The sequence below is a fragment of the Sceloporus occidentalis genome, unplaced genomic scaffold, assembly GCF_023333645.1.
Source record: "Sceloporus occidentalis isolate IW3139 unplaced genomic scaffold, rSceOcc1.0.p SCAF_7, whole genome shotgun sequence".
NCBI classification, from domain to species: Eukaryota; Metazoa; Chordata; class Lepidosauria; order Squamata; family Phrynosomatidae; genus Sceloporus; species Sceloporus occidentalis.
This window is the reverse complement of record NW_028316987.1, coordinates 63,825,464-63,849,378: the sequence shown is the minus strand read 5'-3', so window position 1 is coordinate 63,849,378 and position 23,915 is coordinate 63,825,464. Positions and strand designations below refer to the sequence as shown.

At 40.5% G+C, this 23,915-nt stretch overlaps 1 protein-coding gene across 1 annotated transcript in view; it reads right to left on the bottom strand.

The window, feature by feature from the left end:
* Nucleotides 1–14,431, bottom strand: part of LOC149309851 (von Willebrand factor D and EGF domain-containing protein-like) — a 56,504-nt gene extending 42,073 nt beyond the window's left edge. Inside the window, exons 1-5 of the mRNA XM_089534015.1 lie at nt 14,008–14,431; nt 9,159–9,343; nt 7,284–7,515; nt 2,114–2,179; nt 853–1,112 (exon numbers count right to left, since the gene is read on the bottom strand). Coding sequence (XP_089390141.1) covers nt 853–1,112; nt 2,114–2,179; nt 7,284–7,515; nt 9,159–9,343; nt 14,008–14,431 — 1,167 coding nt within the window. The remainder of the gene's footprint in view (nt 1–852; nt 1,113–2,113; nt 2,180–7,283; nt 7,516–9,158; nt 9,344–14,007) is intronic.
* Between the last annotated feature and the right edge of the window lie 9,484 nt (nt 14,432–23,915).

Genomic DNA, 23,915 nt, shown 5'->3' with positions numbered 1-23,915 from the left:
ACCTCAACTACCTGTAAATCCTAGACAGAGAGACTACATTGTGCTGAGTCAGTTTTTACGCAGAGTGAAGTTATAAATTTGTTCAGAGCCAGATAAAATTGTTTTTTCTGCTGGTCACCAAGAGAGACAAAAACAAAATTTAGTTTTAAAAGAAGCAGCTGTTAGTCTCTTGCAGCATAAAAAAGGAGGAAGGGTGGAGAGAAGAAAAAAAGAGGGGGATGTGGCAGCACCTTTAAGACTAACTGGAAAATGCAAAAAAGGAAGGCCAGTTTGTTTTAAAGGTGCTGCCACATTCCCTTTTTTCTCCCCCTCCTGCCCCTTTTTAAAAATAAAATTCGAGCAATTAGAGATACCAACTCAACCATTTTCATTCATTCACTATCATCATAAGAAATGAGTTTAATAGACTTCTGGAATTCGATGTGCAACAACTACAACATGAGAGATAATGGGTGCATCTACACCGTAGAAATAATGCAGTTTGACATCACTTTAACTGATATGGCTCCATCCTACTTAATCCTGGGATTTGTAGTTTTGTGAGGCACCAGCATGCTTTGGCAGAGAAGGCTAATGATCTTGTAAAATTATAAATCCCAGGATTCCATAAATGGAGCTACAGCACTTAAAGTGGAGTCAAACTGCATTAGTTCTAAAGTGTAGATGCATCCACTGATAGTGCTTTTTCCGTAAGACTGTTAGACATAAAAGGTTTGTTATTCAGCTTTTCATTATTTGTTATAGAGTCTTTCCTGACTAAGGATTAACTTTTTGCACTTGTAATTACAAGGTTGGTACTGAGCATTATTTATCTGCGGAAACAGAAACCAGCAATGGAACACTTAAACATACCCTATCTCCAAGTCTGAGGTTTATGCCATCCAGTTCTAAAAGCGAGGAAGCCTGAACTGTTGTCTCTTGCTTCAGTTCTTCTTTGATGCCTTCAGGAGACAGTCTGGACCAAGCCACAATAAAACCCATAGAGATGTTTGCAGTTGGAACATCAAAGGTGCACCTTAGGAAAATGCTGCTATCATGTAATTCTGCCACAATGTCAGGTGTGCTTGGAGGAGGTGGCAAAGGAAGTGGCAATGCAGAAGGAGGCAATTTATCTAACAACAAAGCAAATGGAGAAATCGTGTTACTGCCATTTAAAACATTTAAAAACAAACCATAATATTAAAAAATGAAAATATAACAAGGTCCTCGAAACAAGTAACAAGCAAAATAGTGATTTTCTACCTAGACTCAACATTATAGAGGAAAGATAAAATTTAGCATATAATAAGTGAGGGCAGGCAGAGAGGGGCAGTTATTCCTACAGGGAACACATGAATGTGAAATCAACAGAAGTTACAGGCTTCATCTGCACTGCAGAAATAATATGGTTTAACAATATTTTAACTGCCATGGCCCAAGGCCATGGAATTTTGGGAATTGTAGTTTGTTGTGGCACCAGAGCTCTCTGACAGAGAAAGTGAAATGTCTCACAAAACTACAATTTCCAGAATTCCATAACATGAAGCCATGGCAGTTAAAGTGGTGTCAAACAGGATTATTTTTTCAGTGTGGATGTAGCCACAAACAAATTCATTTTCAGCCAGGAGCAACTGACCACTGTCAACCAGCACACTTGTCTTTTCACCATAAACCATTTTTAAAAAGTAGTCTCAGTGTAACATCTTAACATGGTTCACAATTTTTTTTCAGAAAGAGAAGACAATGGGTGTATCTACACTCTAGAAACAATGCAGTTTGACACAACTTTAAGTGCTGTAGCTCCATCCTATGGGATCCTGGGATTTGTAGTTTTATAAGGTGTTTTGCCTTCTCTGCCAAAGAGTGCTGGTGCCTCACAAAACTACAGATCCCATGATTCTGTAGGATGGAACCATGACTGTTTAAGTGGTGTCAAACTGCATCATTTTTACAGTGTAGATGTATCCTCTCTCTCTCTCTGTGTGTATGTATGTGCATGTGTGTGTATGCAGGTATACATGCATGGATGTGTGTATGTAAAACAGAGCTATAACATACAGTGAATCACTGGTCCATTTTCATAAATGTAACAGTCAAATAAAAACTATATTGGTAATCAATGAAAAATACTTACTGCTGCAGATGGTTCCAGTTTCTGCATCCCCAGACTGGCAGGCATGCTGATTTGCACCTGAAATAACTACAGATATACTCCTTATATTATATCTATAACAACAGGCCATTCAACAGGAACATGTACCATTTTGTTTTATGTTAAACCTAATTGACATAAATTAGAGAATTAACACTTTGGGTTTATGAGCCTAGACTAAAAACAGTGGCCAATTCCAAAATGGTGGTTGAGTCTATCAGCTGTAGCAAAACCACTATAAGAGTGAAATCACATTATTTTGGCATCTGAAGACAAAAATCCCACAAGCACCTTTCTCTGGCTACATCTACACTGCAGAATTAATGCAGTTTGACACCATTTTAACTGCCATGGCTCAATGCTATGGAATTCTAGGATCTGTAGTTTCATGAGATATTTGGCCTTCTCTCTCAGAGGGCTCCGGTTCCCCAACAAACTACAAATCTCAGAATTCCATAGGATGTAACCATGGCAGTTAAAGTGGTGTTAAGCTGCATTAATTCTGCAGTGTTGCAATACAATAAGACGATGAATGAACAACTAACAATATGCTGCCTTTTTATGATACTCCAAATCCACTATCTTAGTTGCTTCACTCTGCCTAAGGACAGAGCTGAGAGAAAGTAAGCCTGCAGGAACAGGAGCAGCCACATAAACCATCTATCACCTTATCATACCAATTCTATGAATGTCTACCCTGAAGTTAGCCCCACTGCATTCAACAGGCAAGCTTTCAAATTCCTATGAGGGAACATAAATCTTTGACCTATGAAATGAATACTAATTTGCACGCAGTAGAAATGGCTGTGTAATATCTAAATGATTCATGCAGGTATAAAGTTAAACTTATTGCAATTTCCTTCTCAGTGTTGAGTGCACTCCAGTCTTATCTTGGCCACATTCATTTGTTTTGCTGCCTTTCAGCAATATGATAACCATTCCTTACTATAATAATCTTTAGCAGTGACATCACTGGGGAGGGGGACTCAGACCACACCAGGTGACACCGTAAGAGGGGGTGACAGCACTGCTTCTCTAACATCTGCCTTTGGGCAGAAGCAGGCTGAGGCATTCACATGCATCCCTTTAAAATGCTAAAGAGATGGGGTGAGTGTGGTGAGGCTCAGTGGAAGGAGAAATGAGAGGTTGCAGGATGTTTTTTTAAATTAACATTTCAAAAAATTAGCTTTTCAATTTTTAAAAAATATATATTAATTTTAAAAAATTAAATTTTAACAACTGTTCACTTTAAACTCTGCATATGTAAATACATTTCGGCTGTGCATTCGATATTGTACCATTTTAATCGGGTTAGTTGTTTGTCACAACTATTGCCATTAGATTCAGTGATATAGGGGAACTACGACTTATGAGTAACATTAGTACAAAAAAACATTCCTAGGGATTCTGTGTGGTGTGATAGTCAAGGAGGTCAATAGAGGGGGTGACACCATGAGTTACCATACTGGGTGACGCTAACCCTAGTGACACCATTGATCTTTAGAAGTAGACAGGAAAAGTGGAAAGGTTCTGAACTCAGCAGAAGCAATAGTGCCAGCCAGGTTCTCAGAGAGAGCTGCTTGGTTAGTGAGGGAATGAATGGTGGTGATGGCACTGAGGGCAAGTGGATGGATGTGTTGGGGGGGGGCAGCAATGCAGAGCCTGTGTGCACATCAATGTGGCTTCACACAGGATTTGGCCCAGTGCATCTGTGGTAGTCAGTCCTGGACCAGTCCGGGGCATAATACTCTGGACTGACCTTGGATTAAGTGGATAGTGATGCATGTAGACACAGAGTCTGCATTGGTTCCATAGGAGATATATCCAAGTGTCGGGGCTAGAGGAAGCTGAGTAAACTTCACAGCTTGGAAACCTGCAACTGATTTTTTCTGAACGCATGTCTTTATGGAGATTTATTCCTTCTTCAAAGACTGAGTATCATCCATGGTTCAGTTACAAAATGAGAAGAGTATTTGCCAACATTAGTGGGTCTCTCCTCAGTTCTGTAATAATTGGTTCTCTGACTTTATGCCTAGGCAGTGCCATACAAAGTTTATAATTAAAAGTTCTGTTTTTATTGCAAAGTACTTTAGCTGCAGGAAGCATTTTGATCTTGTCAGCATGCTGCAATTTCAGTAAATCGCATTAAGCTTTTTTTTGAAAAAAATAAAAATAAAATAAAAACAAAGCATATTTCTCTTCCTTTTTAGACAGCTCATTACTTTCAGTTTAAGGAAGCAAGATAGCTCCTAGTTTAATGTAGCAATGAAAATGTTTTCAATATTTAAATTGTTCTCCACCATAAAAACAAATGGCATATTACACTATGCACATTTAGCTTTTCAGTAAATAAGCTGCATGAGGTGATGAAGAGTGTTTATGCCTTACACTGTCTATTTTTTTCCTGGTATAATAAAGAAATACATTAAATTATAATAATTTCTTTTAGCATGTAACAGTAATAAAAAACATTATTATTCATGACAAGTAACAGATACCTCTTCGGGATAATAAAAAGTTTATTTCAAGTCTTTTAATTAAAGCAGCAGACAGTACTAATTTAAAACCTTCTTAAACTACAAGTAAAGGAGTTTCACTATGAGAGACTTTCTTCTCAGCCTATTTGTTGGACAGAAATAGAATTTTGCTTAATCTGCTAATCAGGTTTCTGAAAAATAGCACAACTTCATGTATCAATAGCTCATTTATACACTGAATTAATGAATTTGTAAAGATGGCACAGCAGTTCTGTCTTAGCATAAGAGATGTTTTTGGCCATAATTATTTTCCGGTGCATGTGTGTAAGCACCTTCAAGATACCTGTAGATTTATAGCAATCCTATGAATTTCATAGGAATTTCTCAGGCAGGGAATCCTGAGATGGTGGTTTGCTATTTCCTTCCTCTGAGCCCACAGCAACTAGTATTCCTTGATGGCCTCCCATGCAAATACTAAACAATCCTGACCTTGCTTAGTTTCCAAGATCACATGGGATCTGATAGAGGTTTTTTCAACAAATCCTAGGAAATTTTTTTAAAAAAACTTTGGCGGGATACAGACCGCCCAAAAAGGGCGGTTTGCCGCTGCCTCCATTTCCACCGGTGGGAAGCCTCAGCTGCCAAACTCCGAGGCTTCCCAGCGGCGAAAAAAAGAAACCACAAAAAGCGGGTTCTTTTTGCGACGCCCGAGTGCACAAATGGCTGCCATTCTGACACCTCCATCATGTGCTAGGGGTGAGGCCAGTATGGACGCTGCATCCTCGGCCATCCCTAGCATGTGACGGGGTGGCGCAAAGGCCCATTTAAATCAGGCCATTGATTGCCATTACTATGAATGATGATCATATTGATGCAGTTTTTCAAAAGAGGAAACATTCAAAAATGGTATTTCCTACCTTGCCACTTCAGGAGTTTCCCCCCTGATTCTACCTTCTATAAAATGGGCATGCTCTTGAAGATTCAAGTGCCACATTTCAGCCCCAAGACATTTTGCAGCATGCACCAGCCCATGTCCAAGAAACAAAACCAGAAGTGGCAAGTCTTTGGTTAAAAAACCCATTGAAGCATTTGGGGACAAAACAAGAAATAGAAGAGGGTATGCTTTATTTTAAAGGGAACTGCCCCTCTTGGAGGTTTCAAAGACTGGCAATTTTGATTTTTGGCTCATTTTTTGGAAAATAAAAATATTTTTGATTGAGTGGAATCTGGAAAGATCCTGGGGCCACTAGCTGCCCACAGAACAAATAATTCCCAGGCTAATGATTCACAAATGATTCCTCTGCTCTATATGCACAACCCATAGTCTAGACGTGGCTCTCATACAACTCCCATGTGACCCACATGGGCACCCAGATTACTTCCTGATGATGATGGGGAGGAAGGCACTAGGCTTTGTTTCTGTTTTTTTCCGATTTCATTTAGGAGATCCATACCAGCTTGTCCATGAACCCCCACTGTGTGACCTTGGCAAGTCACATGCTCTCAGCCTCAGGGGAAAGCAATGGCAAACCTCTTCTGAACAAATCTTGCCAAGAAAACTCCACAATAGGTTCACCTTTAGGGCTGCCATAAGTCAGAAATGACTTGAGGGCACACAACAACAACAAACACATTTGTTTATCCCAGAATGTTTTCTGTGAGCTCCTGGTACAGTCAGAGACTTTTTAAACCAGCTTCCCAGGGTGGTTCATTTTAATCCAGTATAAAATTTGAAAGAACAGGAACAAAATTTAGGAGTTTTCAATAAATCTGTATGTGTTCTGCATCTCTGCTAGTTGAAATGGGAAGTGGGGAAAAGGGAGATAGAAAGGGTATGTGTCGTCTGTGTGAGAAAAGGCTGTGTGTCTTCAGTTTCTTTCGCACTCAACAATTATAGCACTTTAATGCCACTTTAATTGCCTTGGCAACAGCCTATGGAATCCTGGGTTTTGTAGTTTGGTTAGGCAATACAGCTATCTGGCTCAGAATTCTAAATACTCTGCCCTCAACTACAAATCCCAGATATGGAGTCATATCAGTTAACAGAGCATCAACATGGTGCAATTGTACAGTGTGAAAGAGTGCTTTATATTTGTTTGGTCACTAATGTTCTATATTAGGTATAAATCAGGTAGATGTAGAAAAACCAGCAAAAACAGGAAACAGGGCCAACAGAACATTCAGAAAAATTAAATACAAACCCATTTAGTAATCCAGTGACACATACTTAGGCCTGTTACAGACAGCCAAAATAAAGCTGCTTCGAGTCACAGTGGAGGTATGGTGTTTCAATGATGCATGCATCCTAAGAGTCCAGAAGTCGCACCAAAGCCACGCTCCAGCTCTAAGGACTGGAGCATGGCTTTGGTGTGGCTTCTGGACTCTTAGGATGCATGCATCATTGAAACACCATACCTCCACTGTGACTCGAAGCAGCTTTATTTTGGCTGTCTGTAACAGGCCTTACTCACCTTTTATGATGTTGTTAGGATAGTATTTTGGGGCAGAGGACCAGAGCCTCATTTAGCAGAATGAACAGGGAACACTCAAATAGAGCAAGACTATCTTATCATAATATTTTGAAGTGGAGTCATAAACATTACTATTTGAAACATTACCTAAAACTGTTACTGTACATCCAGAGTTGAAAATGACCCCAAAACATCACTCCTCACCTTCTGCGCAATATCCCATGCACCCTTGCGTAGGTTGGAGCAAATATACAAAGAAATCTCCACAGTTTCTCACAATAACTGGAATCCGAAAAAGGCAGCAGTCCTTCATGGCACTGAAGACAAACTGCCAAGTTGCACAGGCTGTTAAGTGTTTCATCTCACCAGGTCGAGGCATTGATTCTGACTCTCCCAGCGACAACCAGATTGGGGCCTGTGTTCCACAGCGATTCATCTTTTAGCAACCAAGGCAAGACAGAAGAAAAGAGCTTGTTGAGATACAATGTTGACACCACTCAAGGAGTTTAAAACAGCAACAGGAGTCAGAAATATAAATCCATATTGTCAGTGTTCCCAGTTGTACAACCTTACACAATTGAAAACAAAATCCGTCAACTATGAATACTCTTCTCACATTTTACCATCGGTCTAGCAGTCCAAAAGCAAAGAGGATGGCAAGCACCTGGTAAGCACATGTTTGGGCTAGATCATAGATGGAAAACCTCAAGCTCCTGAGCTGAACCGGGTTCCCTAGGGTCCAATCCAACCTCCTCTAGTTCCCCCTTGTATATGGCACCATTGTTTGGTGGTTTCCCAGCTTTTATACCGATCATAGGATCATCAAGTTGGAAGGTGTCTAATGGGCCACCAAATCCAACCATCTGCTCAGTGCAGGATTTTCAGCTAAAGCATCCCCAACGGGTAGCTGTCCAGCTTCTTTTTGAAGATGTCCAGAGAAAGAGACTGCACCACCTCTCTAAGCAATTGGTTGCATTGCCAAACTAATCTTATTATCAAGAGGTTCCTTCTAATATTCAATTATATTTTCCCCTTTCTCCAAGACTGAAATACCCCTCTAAAGTTATTGGCAATAAGAAAGTTAAGATAAAATATGCTGCAACCTTTTTCCTCCCCGTTGGCTAAAAGAACTTTTCCCTCTGAAATGCAAGCCTCCAAGATTTTTTCTGGACTTGAATTCAGCCCTCAAGCTGAAAGAAGTTCTCCACCATTCAGCCATGTTTCACAAGCCAAATGTCAGAAGTTATTCTAATCTGTATTTCACTATTCCTTGTGGTGAACGCATGATCTGAAGGTGGAAAGTATCTCAGTGAAGTACCTACTGGACAGACTCTTTCCAGGCTGGACAGGATTAATGAGCAAAGGCTTCCTTGTTCATTTGTTATTTGTAAGACACCTTGAGATATTTTTGATATAAGGTATAAATATTTTAACAAAAAAACAAAAAGTCTTGTTTCAATTAAAATTTTCTTTTCCTTTACTTTGTCTCTTCCTTTTACATTTAGAGCTAAATACTGACTTGATCTACAATTCGTAGTTTCTCTTGCAGCCCACTGGCACTGGTACTCTTGACAGGGAATAGGTGATGAACTGGTGTGAAAGTGACAAACTAGAAGAAACCAACCAATGGATTCCAGCCAATGCATATAAATGTCCAACACAAACAATGCGGGAATGTTTGCCAGTTTCACAGATAAGTGATAAAGTGTGGTGATACAGACAAACTATTGTCCTTCTGCCAGCAGGCAAAAAACGTTTTATTCAGGAGGGCTTTGGGCAATTGACTGTCTGCCAAGAAAAGGCCTTTTAATGGATTAGTGCTATAATGATTACAGTATTGGTGTGCTTTTGAATTGTTTTCTAATTCAGTATTCTTTCAATATTATAATTTGTTTCATTGCATTTTAACCTCATAACATTTGGTCTGTTTAAATTCAGGCATGGTGAATAAGATTTATACGTATGCAAGAGGTCCAATTCATTTTTTTAAATGTAAGAGGGTCTAATTCATATTTTTTTTTACATTTGTTCCATTCTACAATGTTACTTTATATCGGTTGAATGAGAGTGCACCAATACCTCCACACACTTGGTTGGCATTTCAGCCCGTTTATCAAATATTAGGAAGCGGTACCACCCTGATGCCAGTGAATGGTCACATATTAGGTCTTGAATAGCTGATTGCTGAAGTTGCGATGAATCAAATTCTGCACTTCGGTATGGACTATGAAGGATCTGATGACCAGCAGGATGACATTCTGGAGCTGCAAAAATATTGGACATATTAACATTTCAAAATATCCATATATACCGTATATACTCCACTATAAGTCGACCTCATGTACAAGTCGAAGGCAGGTTTGGGGGCCAAAATTATGGATTTTGATATGACCCCTGGATAAGTCGAGGGTAAAACTTAGGGGCATGTAACAAAGGATGTAAAGGATGATGCAAATGAAAATGATGCCAAAGAACTTAGAAAATTCTGCCAGGCATAACTGTTTGTGCTCATCCTAAAGGCTGGATGGATGAAAGAATAGAGGGCATCCATCCAGGATGGACTAAACTCTTGCCTTTTATTCAGAGAAAGGAGATGGGTCATTATATATATAGAGCAGGGGTAGGCAACCCTTTTGAGCCGGGGGCCGGGTTGCTGTCCCTCAGACAACTGGGGGGCCGAAGTCAAAAAACAAATAATTAAATAATTTTTTAAAAAATTAAATAAATAAATAAACCAGGACAAATGTAGGACAAAATTTTCAAATGGAGGGCACTTTTTAAATAAAAAATGGAGGACACGTGAAAAAATTTGCTGATTTTTTAAAAAATGTTAAGATAAATGCATGTTTCTGAGGCTTCTATAGACAATTGCCCCATCATGCCCCTCGCACAAGACGCCAAAGGCCCCGGCGGCAGGACTGGGTTGGGGCCGGTCCCAAGGCCTCGCTGGGCCGCATCCGGCCCGCGGGCCGCAGGTTGCCTATCCCTGATATAGAGGAAGGAACTCTATCTACACGGATATCGCTCTGTCTGTACCATCTAAACTAAGAGCAACAAACAATATCTTGACAAAGTATAGGCCTATGACCATCATTTTTTCTTTCTTTCTTTTGTTGGATTTTTAACACATTTGCCTGATGAAGAAGTTAGTGGAGCTTTGAAAGCTTGCATCATATATTTTGCGCATTTTGGTTGGTCCTATGAAGATATCACTGCTTTGTAGATTTTGGATGTTACTGTACTTTGGTGTATAATTCATTAGCATAGAATGTTTTAATATGTGTGAACATCCATGAGAAGTGTAATCCTGAAAGACAGACTATATATGTGAAGAATCATAGGCGCGTTACAGACCTCTGAAAAGCGTCGGTCTGCCTGCGCCATCATTAGTGGCGGCGAGAAGCCCCAGTGGCCAAACTGCGAGGCTTCCCACTGTCACTTCTTCAAAGTGGTGCTTCTTCTTGTGCCATGGAAATGATGCGGCGAGGTGCCAATGGCACACTCGCCGTGTCATTTCCGCAGCGCGACATCTGGACCCTATGCATCCGCGACATCAACATGGCGCCCCCGTCTGTATAGGGTGCTGCCATTTTGTACACGTGGAGTGCGTACTAGGGTTATGGGCGTGAAGAAGTCATGCCCCTTCCTAACCCTAGTACGCGCTCTGCGCGTACTATATGCCCGTGCGGAACGGGCCATAATGACGACACTAGAAGGTCCGACTCCAGACAAACAAAAAATGTTGGAAATAACAAATATAGTATGTGGTAATGTTATGAAACCCACTGGGTGATTCTGGGCAAGTCATACTCTCTCAGCCTCAAGGAAAGGTCACAGCAAACCTCCTTTGAACAAAATCTTGCCAAGAAAGCCCATGATAGATTTGTCTTACGGTCTGTTTCTGGGCACAATTCAAAGTGCTTTTCAGTTTTAAGCTGGATATCATTCATTGGAAATAAAAGTCCACAGAACATTACTTTGAGGCAACGTTAAAAAAACACACAACCCACTACTACTGCTACAAGAGCATGAACATGGTATAGTGATTAGAGTGTTGGACTACGACTCTGGAGACCAGGGTTCAAATCCCAACTCAACTATGCAAACCTACTGGATACCCTTGGGCAATTCACACTCTCTCAGCCTCAGATGGCAATGGGACCCCCCCCCCCCCCTTGAAGAAACTCACCAAGAAAACTCTGTGCTAGGTTCACCTTAGGCTTGCCTTAAGTTGGAAGTGACTTGAAGGTACACAACAACAACTACTGCTACTACTACAAACCAAAACTAGGATTATTTTTTTTAAAGGCTACCATTGTAAGAATTTCCTATCATGTTTGCTGAGTGCGGATAGGAATACTGTACTTAAAAGAAAAGAAAAGAAAATTATAAACTGATGCAACTGAGGGACTGTGGAAGGTGCTCCCAATTCTGGGGTAAACTAAGGATATCACCATCACCATCGCCATCCTCATCCAGGATGCTATTTATCATAGCAACAAGTTTTCTGTGGACTGAACATTTGTTAGCCTTAGTCCCACGTTCCAGATGCGCTAGGGGACAATGATGCTGACCTATTACATGGAGCTGCATTAAAGATCTTTCAAACAATATAAGCAAAATATATTGGATATTCCGAATGGCAATACAAATGATCAAATTGTTGGGCACGTTCAAATCATTTTGGACCAATAGTGACCCTATTGCATAGAGATGCTTTAAAGGTCTTTTAAATCACATAAGCAAAATATTTCAGATACTCTGAATGGCAGCACAAATATCAAATGTCACAACATTCATTGGCTCAAACCAGATAATGAATCAGATGTAAATGCCCATTGAAAAGAGCCAGCGTGGTGTAGTGGTTAGATTAGGACCAGGGTTCAAATCCCTACATGATCATGGATTCCCAAACTTTGGTCCTCCAGGTATTTTGGACTTTAGCTCCCAGAAGGCCCAGCCACCTTGGGCAAAAGTCAGGAATTCTGGGAGCTGAGGTCCAAAACATCTGCCAAGCCAAAGTTTGGAAGTCCCTGATATAGAACCTACTGGGTGACTTGAGGCAAGTCACACTCTCTCAGCCTCAGAGGAAGGCAAAGGCAAACACCCTCTGAACAAATCTTGTCAAGAAAAACCCATGATAGGGTCACCTTCGGGTCCAAAATGATTTGAAGGTGCTCAGCAACAACCTCCACTGAAAGCAACAGGATTTAAATTAGTCATGGGTATAAGGTGTCCTCTTGGTGACAACAGGATTTGCTCTTAGGGGCCAGTCACACTTATGCTTTTTGCATGAAAGGATTCACACCTGTGACTCGATTCAAAATCGATTCACCGTTCCCACTACGTTTCAAGGCAGTGAATCTCTCAGTGGCATTTAAATCCTGTCTGAAGTTCCTATTCACCACCGTTTCAGATTAAAATGGAAGTGCCTCCATTTCCTGAACGGTGGCTGCGCGATCCGAATCAATCTGTTAGCTTACTGACACTATTGGACATACGGATCACTGCAGTTCTTGAAAAAAAAGAACCGCTCAGGGATCCAGTGTCAAATGCACCAGTTTAAATGGGTTTTTCCATTGCCTCCCCCCTCCCTCCGCAAAGTGCACCGAGTACAATTGGTGCAAGTCTGAATGACAGGGAAATAAGCTGGTTTCCAAACCAGGTTATTTCTTAGTGTGAATGGGGCCTTAGCAGACTTTATCAGAGGCAAAGTATCTTGTCCTTTGGTTGCAGAGACCAACATAATTACTTTCTAGGAATTCAGCAACATAACGTTTTCTATCCCATCTATCCTTTTTCTAGCCCCTTTTCCTTGAAACCTCCGATCATACCTACACAGTCTTTGCAATTCCTCCAGAGTCACTATCTTCTGGTCAAAAACACGATTTCTGACTTTTCTAGGATTTTCAGCATCATTGTTATTAGAAACAATGAATTTGTAGTAAAGGCACAGTTAAAATTCTTGGGGTTGATCATAAAAGCAGTGCCATTTTATGGACAGGGATAGTAGTAGGGATTGTACTTTTACCTTGGTTATAATTATTAATAACAACAACAACCATCCTAGCATTGTTCTAGTATTAAAATTTTGGAGTCACCTCTTCCCTACGGAGAGCAAGCGCTGCAGAAAAGTTAACCCTAGATAAAAAAGGCTGTAAAAACAAAGAAGTAATAAAAGCAGGCCAAAAAAAATGTCACAGGTACAAATAGATACATACAAAGTGTCACAACAATGGCAATTGTAAGTAAAGGACTGCAATTTTCAATGCATTTTCTTCTCTCTTTTCAAAAAAAAGAACTGAATTGGTTTTTGGAACTTTTTGGACACTTTTTGATTTAACTATTTGTTGGTTTGTTGTTCTGCCCTGGAGAAGGGTGGCATATAAATAAAATAATCAAATGAAATAAAATAAGACGGTGTAATGCATCTGAGGAAGTAGCCTTACAAAAGCTCATGCTGCCAACCTCTTTCTTTCACTGAGGACCAAAACACACTGCAGAAATAACCCAGTTTGAGACCACTTTTAATGCCCTGGCTCAATGTCGTTTTGGGAGACCTTTAGCCCTTCTCTGTCAAGAGAACTCTGGTGCCACAACAACCTACTAGTCCTAGGATTTTGGACCTTAAGGCTCCAAGGTGCCACAGGATCCCTCTACAACTGCAATGGCGTAGTGGTTTGAGTGTGGGATTAGGACTCTGGAGACCTGGGTTCGAATCCCGGTTGGGCCCTGTCAACCCACTGGCAAGTCACACTCTCTCAGCCTCTGGGGATGGCCATGACAAACCCTCCCCCCAACTTCTAAAGAAACCTGTCCAGAAAGTTCCATTAAGGTCTCCATAAATTGGGGAAAACTTGAAGGTACACAACAACAACAACAACAACAACCAGAGATGCCCCAATGGCCCCACCTGCCCTGGGCTTACCTTGCTGGCCCCGCGATGCCCTGAAGCCCAGGAGGAGAGCCAGCCAAAGGGAGAGAGGCATGGCAGCAGGAGGAAGAGGCTGGGGCTGCGCAGGGCTTGTTGCAAGGAACTCGCCTCCTCCCTTCCCCTCTGCCCTCCGCCCAGGGCTAGCTGCCAAGGGCTCTGCTGGGGGCTGGAGGCTGCCAAGGAAGCCCTGGGCCAAGCGGCCAAAGCCTCGCCCTGCAGCAGCCTCCCCTTGGCGCCTAGAGAAGGTCTGGACTGAGAAGGAGCAGCCCTGGCAGGGAGCAGAACAGCCAGCCCTCTCGGGCTCCAGGGCCAGGCCCCATTCCAAGGCGCTCTGGCTGCACTGCTCTGGACTCTGCCTCCAGCTGCACTGCATCCGCACTGGGGAAATGATTCGCTTTGAGCCCGCTTTAAGGGCCATGGCTCCAGGCGATAGACTTCTGGGGATGGGAGTTTGTTGAGGCAGCAGAGCTTCGCCCCAGAAGACTCTAGAGCAGGCAAAGCGAGGTCCACAACACACTGGAGAAATAATCCAGTTTGAGACCGCTTCAACTGCCCTGGCTCAGGCCTTGGGAGTTGTAGTTTAGGGTGGCCCTAGAGCTCTATTGACAGGGAAGGCTCAATGTCTCACAAAACTACAGCTCTCAGGATTCCCTAGTACTGAGCCAGTTAAAGCAGTCTCAAACTGGATTATTTCTACAGTGCAGATGAAAGCTTGAGATCAGGCCTTTGGTCCAAAGACACACAGCAGACATAATCCAGTTGGAGACCACTTTAACTGCCCTGGCTCAGGGCTTGGGAGTTGTAGTTTAGGGTGGCTCAATGGCTCACAAAAGTACAGCTTCCAGGATTCCCTAGCATTGAGCCAGGGCAAGTAAAGCAATCTCAAACTGGATTATTTCTACAGTGCGGATGAAGCCTTGAGACCAGGACTTCGGTCCAAAACACACTGCGGACATAATCCAGTTTGAGAGCGCTTTAACTGCCCCAGTTCACTGCTAGGGAATCCTGGGAGCTATAACTTTGTGAGACACTGAGCCTTCTCTGTCAAGAGAGCTCTGGAGCCACCATAAACTACAGCTCCCAGGATTCCCCAGCACTGAGCCAGGGCCGTTAAAGCGGTATCAAACTGGATTATTTCTACATTGTGTTTAGGCTCTTCAACTGCCACCGGCATATTATTCCAGTGTGACATCACTTTATCTGCCCTTGCTCAAGGCAATGGGATTTTGGGATTTGTAGTTTTGGGGGATTTTTTAAAACACACTTCCTCCTACAGGTATACCTCAGTTAATGGCCTTGATATGTCCTTGGGCATCACTTCTCTAACAGAAAACTGGGTGCCAGAGGGAGGAAAAACATGGAAAGAGTAGGGATATGTCTCTATGCCACATAGCACGAAAAATCCACAAAAAACTATGGATGCCGACCATGAAAGCCTTCGACTTCACATTGGATCAGATAGCTTTGCATGAGTAAAGAAAAAATAAACTGGACCGGCTACAGACCATTTGCAATCTTCTTCCAAAATGCATCCAAGAATACCTTTTCTTTCTTTCTTTCTTTCTTTCTTTCTTTCTTTCTCCAGCATCCACTTTTCTTATGATTTTTGATTTGATGGCCAAAACATGGAGAGCTATGAATTTAAAGGTATAGCCGTGTTAGTCTGTAGAATCAGTTTGGAAAAAGATCTTGTTGTGCACCTGAAAGAAAAAAGTTGGTGGCATGAGCTTTCATAGATTTTAAGTTGTAATTTGCAGATGCATCTGAGGAAGTAGACTGAAGTCTACGAAAGCTCATGCTGCCGACTTCTTTAAGGAGTTTATCAGACAAGGGAAACTGGAAGTATAATCCAATGGCAATCCAAACACAATCATGGAGTTTAACGTTACTGCGTGATAGACTACCACACACAATTTCAGGCAATGGCAAGCTATTTTTGGGCAATGGGAAGTCTGTTCGAAAGCAATTCGAATTCACGTGAATGTGTTCTGGCCCCACTTTCTTTTCATTTGAAATTAAGAGAAATTCCTCCCGTGTGATAAACTCCTCAGTGAACCTGAAAGGTGCTACAAGATCTCTCTACATGTAGCACTATGTTTTCTTTAAGTAAACAGCAACATGCTGCAGGTAGCTGGAGTGGGAGGCTTCATAGAATCATAGGCATTTATCACACTGGGGCTAATTTCAGCATTAGAGAGAGAGATTAAAGTGCATTTAAAGCATCCTGCCAATAAAGCGAAAATGGTGAGTAATTGCGTGAATGATTATCACATGCAATCGTGCAAATAGAACAATATTGGAAATGCATTGTCCCTGAAATCCCAAAAATAAAAAGATCTGCATTAATGCTTCTTTGTGGCCACTTTAATGGCGGGTTTTGTGCGATGTCCTGTGAAATAGTTTCACATGATTATGCAATTTCCCCAGGATATTCATTGGATAAACTCCCAATTTCCTTTGTGTGTTAAACTGCATAGAATCATAGGAGTTTATCACACTAGTGAGATCCCACAGGAAAACGGGAGTTAAAGGAGATTTAAAGATTAAAAATTAAAAAGATTAAAAATAAATTTAAAGGTTAAAAATAAAAAGATTAAAAATTCAAATTTAAACAAAACTTGCAAATTTGGGGAGCTTATCACATTAGGGAACTGCCCAAGTGAAATAACGTGAAATTAATCCAAATGCAAAGCAGAGAAAACCGGCAGCTTTTTTATTTTCGGGTTGTTTGGATTAACTTTGCATTATTTCACGTTAAAGAAGAACTGTACTGTCAGAGGCTTTGTTAACTGAGGTATGATCTTTGAAATGGAGCCATGCATACAGTCCATTGGCATGTGACACAAAACTGCAATTATTTGTGTATTCACTTGACAACAATGGAAAACTAGATAAAATATCCTGTGTAAATTCAATAATTTATCATTCTTGGACTGAGCTGAACTGAGACATCTGAGTACAGACAGCATTTTTCTTGGCCAAGCAAAGTATTTTGTTGCTGTTTTAGAATAAGTCATCAGTTAGCACTGAGGAGGGAGTTCCTTCATTAACTAACCTTGTTGGCTGTAATGTATATATTCAAAATCCCTAATGATAAGGAAGCATTATTCTTTCTTAAAAAATGAAAACAGAAGGATTATTTTATGTTGCTTTATTTGCTTAAGAATGTCACATTGAGCACATTTTTTGTTCCTCCTTGTTTAGCCTTGCAAAATACACCACAGCTGTGCTACGTTCAGTTTGGTGGGAATGTATATGCAACATATGTGCAACTAGGTCCTCTGTGGATTTACTCAGAAGTAAATCAACAGTGTGCAGAATTGCTTATCCCAGCTGTGCGCATAGAACTGTAACTATAAATGTCTTCAGACCTTTGTCTTAGTGTATTTATTATTTATGTGTATTGTGGCTAGGCATGCTATAAAAGAAGCATGTTGAACAAGTGGATGGGTGAATGAGAAAACCCTACAGAATGTGATGTGCTGATCATATATTTTTTAAAGTAACAGGTTAGAGTGGTCTAGAAAAATGGGAAATATTACCTCTCCATTCTCCTCTGACACCTTCTTGTGTTATACCCCAATATTCTTCTTGGCACTTTGTACAGCAACAATTCCAAGACCACCCATCAGTTCAGGGAATGCTTTGAGCAACGCATTGTCAAACTTGTCAGAGTAAATCAGTATAAAAGACACCAGGCAAGCTGCATGGAGCAACAAAAAACCCCAGAATGGCACAAAAAAGTGATCACTACAGGAAATTCTGGGGGACAAAGATAGGGATGGTGGTGATGAAGAAATGTAGAGTAAGAAATAAAACCCAAGGTCTGATGCATGATTTAAGTAACACTGCCACTGTGTGATGGGAAGCTGAAATTTATTATGTTTGATTCCATTGCACCCTTCCACCAAAAGAATTTCCTGGGAGCAAGGCCTTCCGCACCTCTTATGTTCACATCAGCTTTGTGAGGTAGGCCATCCAGAAAATTTCATTGCTAAAAGGTGACATGCATACAAGGATTGCATCTGCACTGCAAAAATATTGCATGCATGCACCCACAGAGGTAAAATTAACTGCCATGGCTCAGTGCTATGGAATTCTGGGATTTATTCTAGTTTATAGTGGCACTAGTGCTCTCTGACAGAGAAGGCTAAGTATCTCACAAAACTACAAATCCCAGAATTCCATAGCATTGAGCCATAGTGGTTAAAGTGAAAACACATATTGAATATGCATCTAGAGCAGTGGTTCCCAACCTTCCTAATGCTACGACCCTTTAATACAGTTCCTCATGTTGTGGTGACCCAAACCCATGAAATTATTTTCGTTGCTACTTCATAACTGTAATTAAATAGGTGTTTTCCAATGGTCTTAGGTGACCCCCATGAAAGGGTCATTCGACCTCCCAAAGGGGTCCCGACCCACAGGTTGGGAACCACTGATCTAGAGACTCAAGAGCAGGGTACAGAAAGCCAAACAATAGTAAACAATTCTAAAATCTTTTGTAACCATTTAAAGCAATTCAATAGCATAAAACAATGTATGAGAAATCCACAACTCAATATGGTCACTGCAGCCCAAAAGCTCATTATTAAGAGAGTGTGATCTTTTACTCTTAATGAAGATGGATAGAGATTTGCCCTTTGTGATATGTAAGTCTTTTAAAAGAAGTTGTCCTTCTTCACCTCTAGGGCAGGTTATAAATATTTTATTAAAACAAAATAATAAAAAAATAACACCCTCCCCATCCCAGGAACATACACAGGTTTTTCTCATTAAGGATATGCTTCCAGAGCTATTTCTTAAGAAACACAATTATTAAAGGCAATCCTGTTCAATGTTTGGACAGACATAGAGCATTTTTCTCCACTCTAACAGCATCCAGAGGAGAAGGCATTTATATACAAGGGAAGACTGAGATGATGGTTGCCAACTAACAAGAAAAAACTGGCTTGTTCTTGTGTTTGTAATAGTGGCTTGATCCTGTTTCACAGCATACCCACTAACTTTTCATAGGGGAAAACCAGGACACAACATCAGAGTGTAGGCAAACATAATTAAGAAGAACAGACAAACTAGAAGAAGCAACAGTAATTTGCTTTTGCCTGAGTCTACTGGCAAGAGCAAGATTCCAACTCTCTTCTCCCCTCAACTGAGTACAACTGAGAATAAAATTAATTGAACACAAACTATTTTTTGCACTTTGCATTCAGTTGAAGTAAGCTGAGGACAAAAGGGGAAAGTGGGAAGAGGAGAAAGAAACTGGGATATTTTAAAATCTGGTGAAATAGTGGGTCAAAAAGAGGATTCATCTGGAGTGTCCCTGCCAAATTAGGACAATTTGAGGGTATAGTATGGTTCTACAATACTGAATCTAGATTTCTTATGAGAAACATATTGTGTGTGTAGGGAGGCTTCTGGTCCTAGACAGATTTAACCCTTTTTTCTTTCTTTAAAGTTGATTATTCAAAGAAGGGAAGGCTCTGCTGTTGTAACATAACTTGCCTTATACCAGATTTGCTGAGTTCTGGACTGATAGCACTGGACTCATAATAATTTTCTAAGACCTCAGGCAGAAAGAGGTCTTTCCCTCACTTGCTAATTGATCCTTTCAACTAGAGATGCCCTGCAATGAAGCTGGTGTCATAACTCACCCTTTGGAGTCAGAGGATTTAGACCAGTGATGACAAACCTTTTAGAGTACAAGTGCCCAAACTCAGTGGCATTCCCACACCAGGTATCAGCCGGTGCTGAGGGAGGGCTTCTGGGAGGTGGGCTTCTGCTTGCCAGAGAGGACATGTGTGCCATAGGCTCGCAACCACTGATTCAGACAAGTCAGATATCCAGGAATGTATAGCTCCTGATGATAGGTTTGAGGAGTTGGGGGCTGAGGCAGTGGGAAGCCCTGTTTCCAACCAGGAGACTGAAGATGGTGGATACATACTGCCTTCCTTTACAGATCACTGAAGGGATAAGGATTATTATTATTATTATTAACCTTTATTTATGGAGCGCTGTAAATTTACACAGCGCTGTACATACAATCTTTTTAGTTAGACGGTTCCCTGCCTTCGGGCTTACAATCTATAAAGACATGACATAAAAGGAGAAGGGAGTGGTGGAGGGAAAGGGTAAGAGGTCCAGCAGTTCCTCTCTACCTCCAAGGCCTGGACCAAGGCAGATGGACTGGAGGGAGGGCTTGGCTTCATAATGGATGGTTAATCTTCTTCCAGGGAAGAAGGAGAGATTATGATGATCCCAGTGGCTGTTAAATAGGGGACACTGACTAATTAGGCACCTGATGGTTTGAGACAGCTACCTATAAATCTTCCTGACATATTTGTTGTTTCCAACCATCTTATCTAGGTGACTGGCAGTACTCTTTAGCCTTTGTGTTTTCTTGATTTTGTACAGATTACAATTTGATAATTCTGTTTACCCCTTGCTGGCTTTGTTTATCAGGACTACTGACTTCCTGTAACAACATCTGGGCTGGCTGATGACTGCCCTCTTGCTTTTCTCTTCAACTTGTTGGGATAACCTGGATCAACTACCTGCCAGCTCTTACACTACAGCCACCTGCTTCCTGGACCACCTGCTTCCTGGCGAATATGACACCTGGGACTATCTACATGAACTCTACCATTGAGCTGTGGCCCTTGCTTAGTTTATCATCTTTTTGTTGGGAACTTGGGCCAGAGGCATTTGACTGTAAAGCAACCACAAATTAAGATGCCCTCCTAAGATAGAAATACTAAACACTTGCTAGGGCATGCACCTAATTGAACATAGGATGGCTTATCTTTAGTAAATATATATAAGATTGTGCTGAAAGTGTTCTTTGATAAATATTACTTTGATATGGCATGAGTCCCCTAATCACACCAGTGAGTGAGTGTGGGCATTGTGGCAAACTCATTCCTGCAGAAGATCACACATTGTTAGCAGTAAGTGAGTTTTGATAATGGGGGATACTCTGGAGAAAATCTCACCCAGTCTCTTTCTATTAACATTTCTTTTGCTTTTCACCCTATCCTTATCTCTCCACTCCAAATTACACCTTTCACCTTGCTTTTCTTGCTTATTTTGATCCTCACATCTGCCCTTATGTTACCTGCTAAGCAAAAAATGTAAAAATTAAAATAAATAAAAATAAAATTTAAATCCTGAAATGCCACAATATTTTTTTCAGATCAAAGCTACCAAAAATGAGATACAACACTCAGACTTCATTTAAAAGTTTGAATGTCTCTTCTAAGTTTGTTTGACATGTTTTGTTATGCAATAAGTCACTGTGAACAACATTAATCACCAGACAACAACATCTCCACTTCCAAAGTTAATCTGGACAGCAGGCTTTAGGGAAGCTGATGCCTGCATATTAGTCTCCTGGACAATTTAGAGTAATTATTCTGTCAATCTGTACTTGTTATCTGTTTGGCTGGGGAATTTTTCCCTTCTCTGTTAACTGTCCCTCATGCTTTGTTAGGAAGTGTTGCCAGCAATAATTTATATGTTGTGAACAGTTACAAGTAATTTTCCTTGTATAAGGGGTTCATCATTATAAAATCTTGACATCTAGGTTATGTATTTTTTTTTTGTTACTCAATCTTACTTTATTAAGAAATATTCAAACAGCACAAAATAGGAGCTATAAGAACTGGTAAAGGAATAATGAGCCGATAAATTCTGGGTTAGTATCATTTATTGAAGTACTTCAGCCTGCACTACCATGCAATCTTACTTGGGAAGCCAGCATGGCATAGTGGTTTGAGCATTGGATTATGATTCTGGAGACCATGATTTGATTCCCAGTTCAGCCATGAAACCCATTGGATGACCTTGGGCAAGTCACATGCTCTCAACCTCAGGGGCAGGCAATGGCAAATATCCTCTGGACAAATCTTGCCAAGAAAACCCCATGATAGGGTTGCCATAGGCTGGAAACGTCTTGAAGGCACACAAGAACAACTATAAAAGTCATTAAATAAGGTGGGGCATACACTTGAGTATGCAAGCATAGGATTGTGCTTTGCAACATGCACAATCCTATACATGTCTACTCTGGCATAAGTCACATTGAATTCAGTGGAACACATAGCAAGGTGAACTGATATACATTTTAAAAATTAGATTAAAATAAAATATAGGATTGCAGCCTTAAGTTGTATCTACAATGCAGAAATAATTCAGTTTGACACCACTTTAACTGTCATGGCTCAGTGCTATGGAATGATGGAAATTGTCATCTTGTGAGACATTTAGCCTTCTCTGTCAGAAAACTCCGGTGCCACAAGAAAATACAATTCTCAGAATTCCATACCATTGAGCCATGGCAGAAAAAGTGGTGTCAAAATGGATTATTTACGCAGCGTGGATGCAGCCTCAGTCTCTTACTACTAATAATAAAAGAACATGAAATTTTACCTCTGTGGGTGCATGCATCTGCCTATGTACGTTTTATGCAAAGAAAGGGAAAAAAGTTACGACTGACTCCCAAATATTTTTTTAAAAAATTGATTTTTACATGAATGTCCAAATGGTAAAAGTTAGGTATTTATTAAACCATTTTCAAAGGAGGAATAACTCTTCCTATCCAAAATGGTGTTTCTTACTGGTTTGATCTTCTGTCTTTCGTGAATAGTTTAGCACAAAAATATACTGTGAATCTGAGCTCTGTAAAGAGCTTAAATCTGAAGCATGGTGAAGGAATTCTACACTGTTAATCTAACTATGCACTGACTATGGCAACTATGAGACCTGTATACCAAAAGGTTTGAAACCCTTTAAAACCAAGATGTCAGTAAAGCCTATGAAAATAAGAAGACAAAAAAATCTGATAGATTGAAGTTGAAACCAGTTAGTCGATAGACAAGTAGGGTCCTCCCCCCCTGTCAACCATGGCAAAATCTTGTTGTTGTTGTTGTTGTTGTTGTTGTTGTGTGTCTTGTTTGGGAAATTAGCCTGGAAGAAGATTTTTTTTACTGTCCATTTACATTAGTCCATACATTTTATTTTGAGGCGGTGTTTGAATCTTCTTGCTATGATTTTACATATTTAAGTTGCTATGCAGAAGGTAAACTTTGGCTTTGAAAGAGCTTGTGGCATCTTGTAGAGGATGCTTTGTAGAACAATAGTAATGATGGCCTTCAGATTATAATGAGGGCTTTACACAAATCTTCAATTCTGTTGTTGAGACTAAGGCAAAGGCAGATTGTAGCTTGAGGGCATTTGCTTTCTTTGGTCATCTGGATCTTCCACAGACAGTGGTTCCCTGATTGACACCTTCCCTACCTGGAAGTAATGAAAAACAGGTTGATGGAGCTTTGTAGTGAAGAACTTTGCAGATGGCAAATTGGAGAGAAGAATTAAACTACTACACAGAAGTGCATTGCATTGGTTACATATCTATTATTCAGAATGGGATGCATTTATCCTTCCTTTGGGTTCATTTGGCTTTCTCATTGATAAAACAGGTAAAACGGTCCAGGTCATCCCACTTTTGTATAATCATCACTAAGCCTCTCCCTTCCAAGACATATAGTTTAAAGCATTTAACTTTAATTAAATATATTCCTTGACTACTCAAAGGAGCCAACCTCCCACACATAATGCAAACATTGGCTCCAGACTCATTACCTGCCCCTCTTCACCTCCTTTAAATCTTTCTCCAGTGCATTCAACCTTCTTTCCTGTAATATTTCCCCTAGCTTTGCATTCCTTATGTACTATCTACATTAATATAGCTGAAATAAAATGCTTACAGAGCTTGAAAATTAAAGTAATGCATTGCTAGTTGTGTATTATTATTTTTAAAGCCCTTGTTGCCATTACTCATTATTTCAGCCACTGAGTTATTTGTTTGTTGCTTTTTAATATTTTAAATATAAACACTTAAGTAA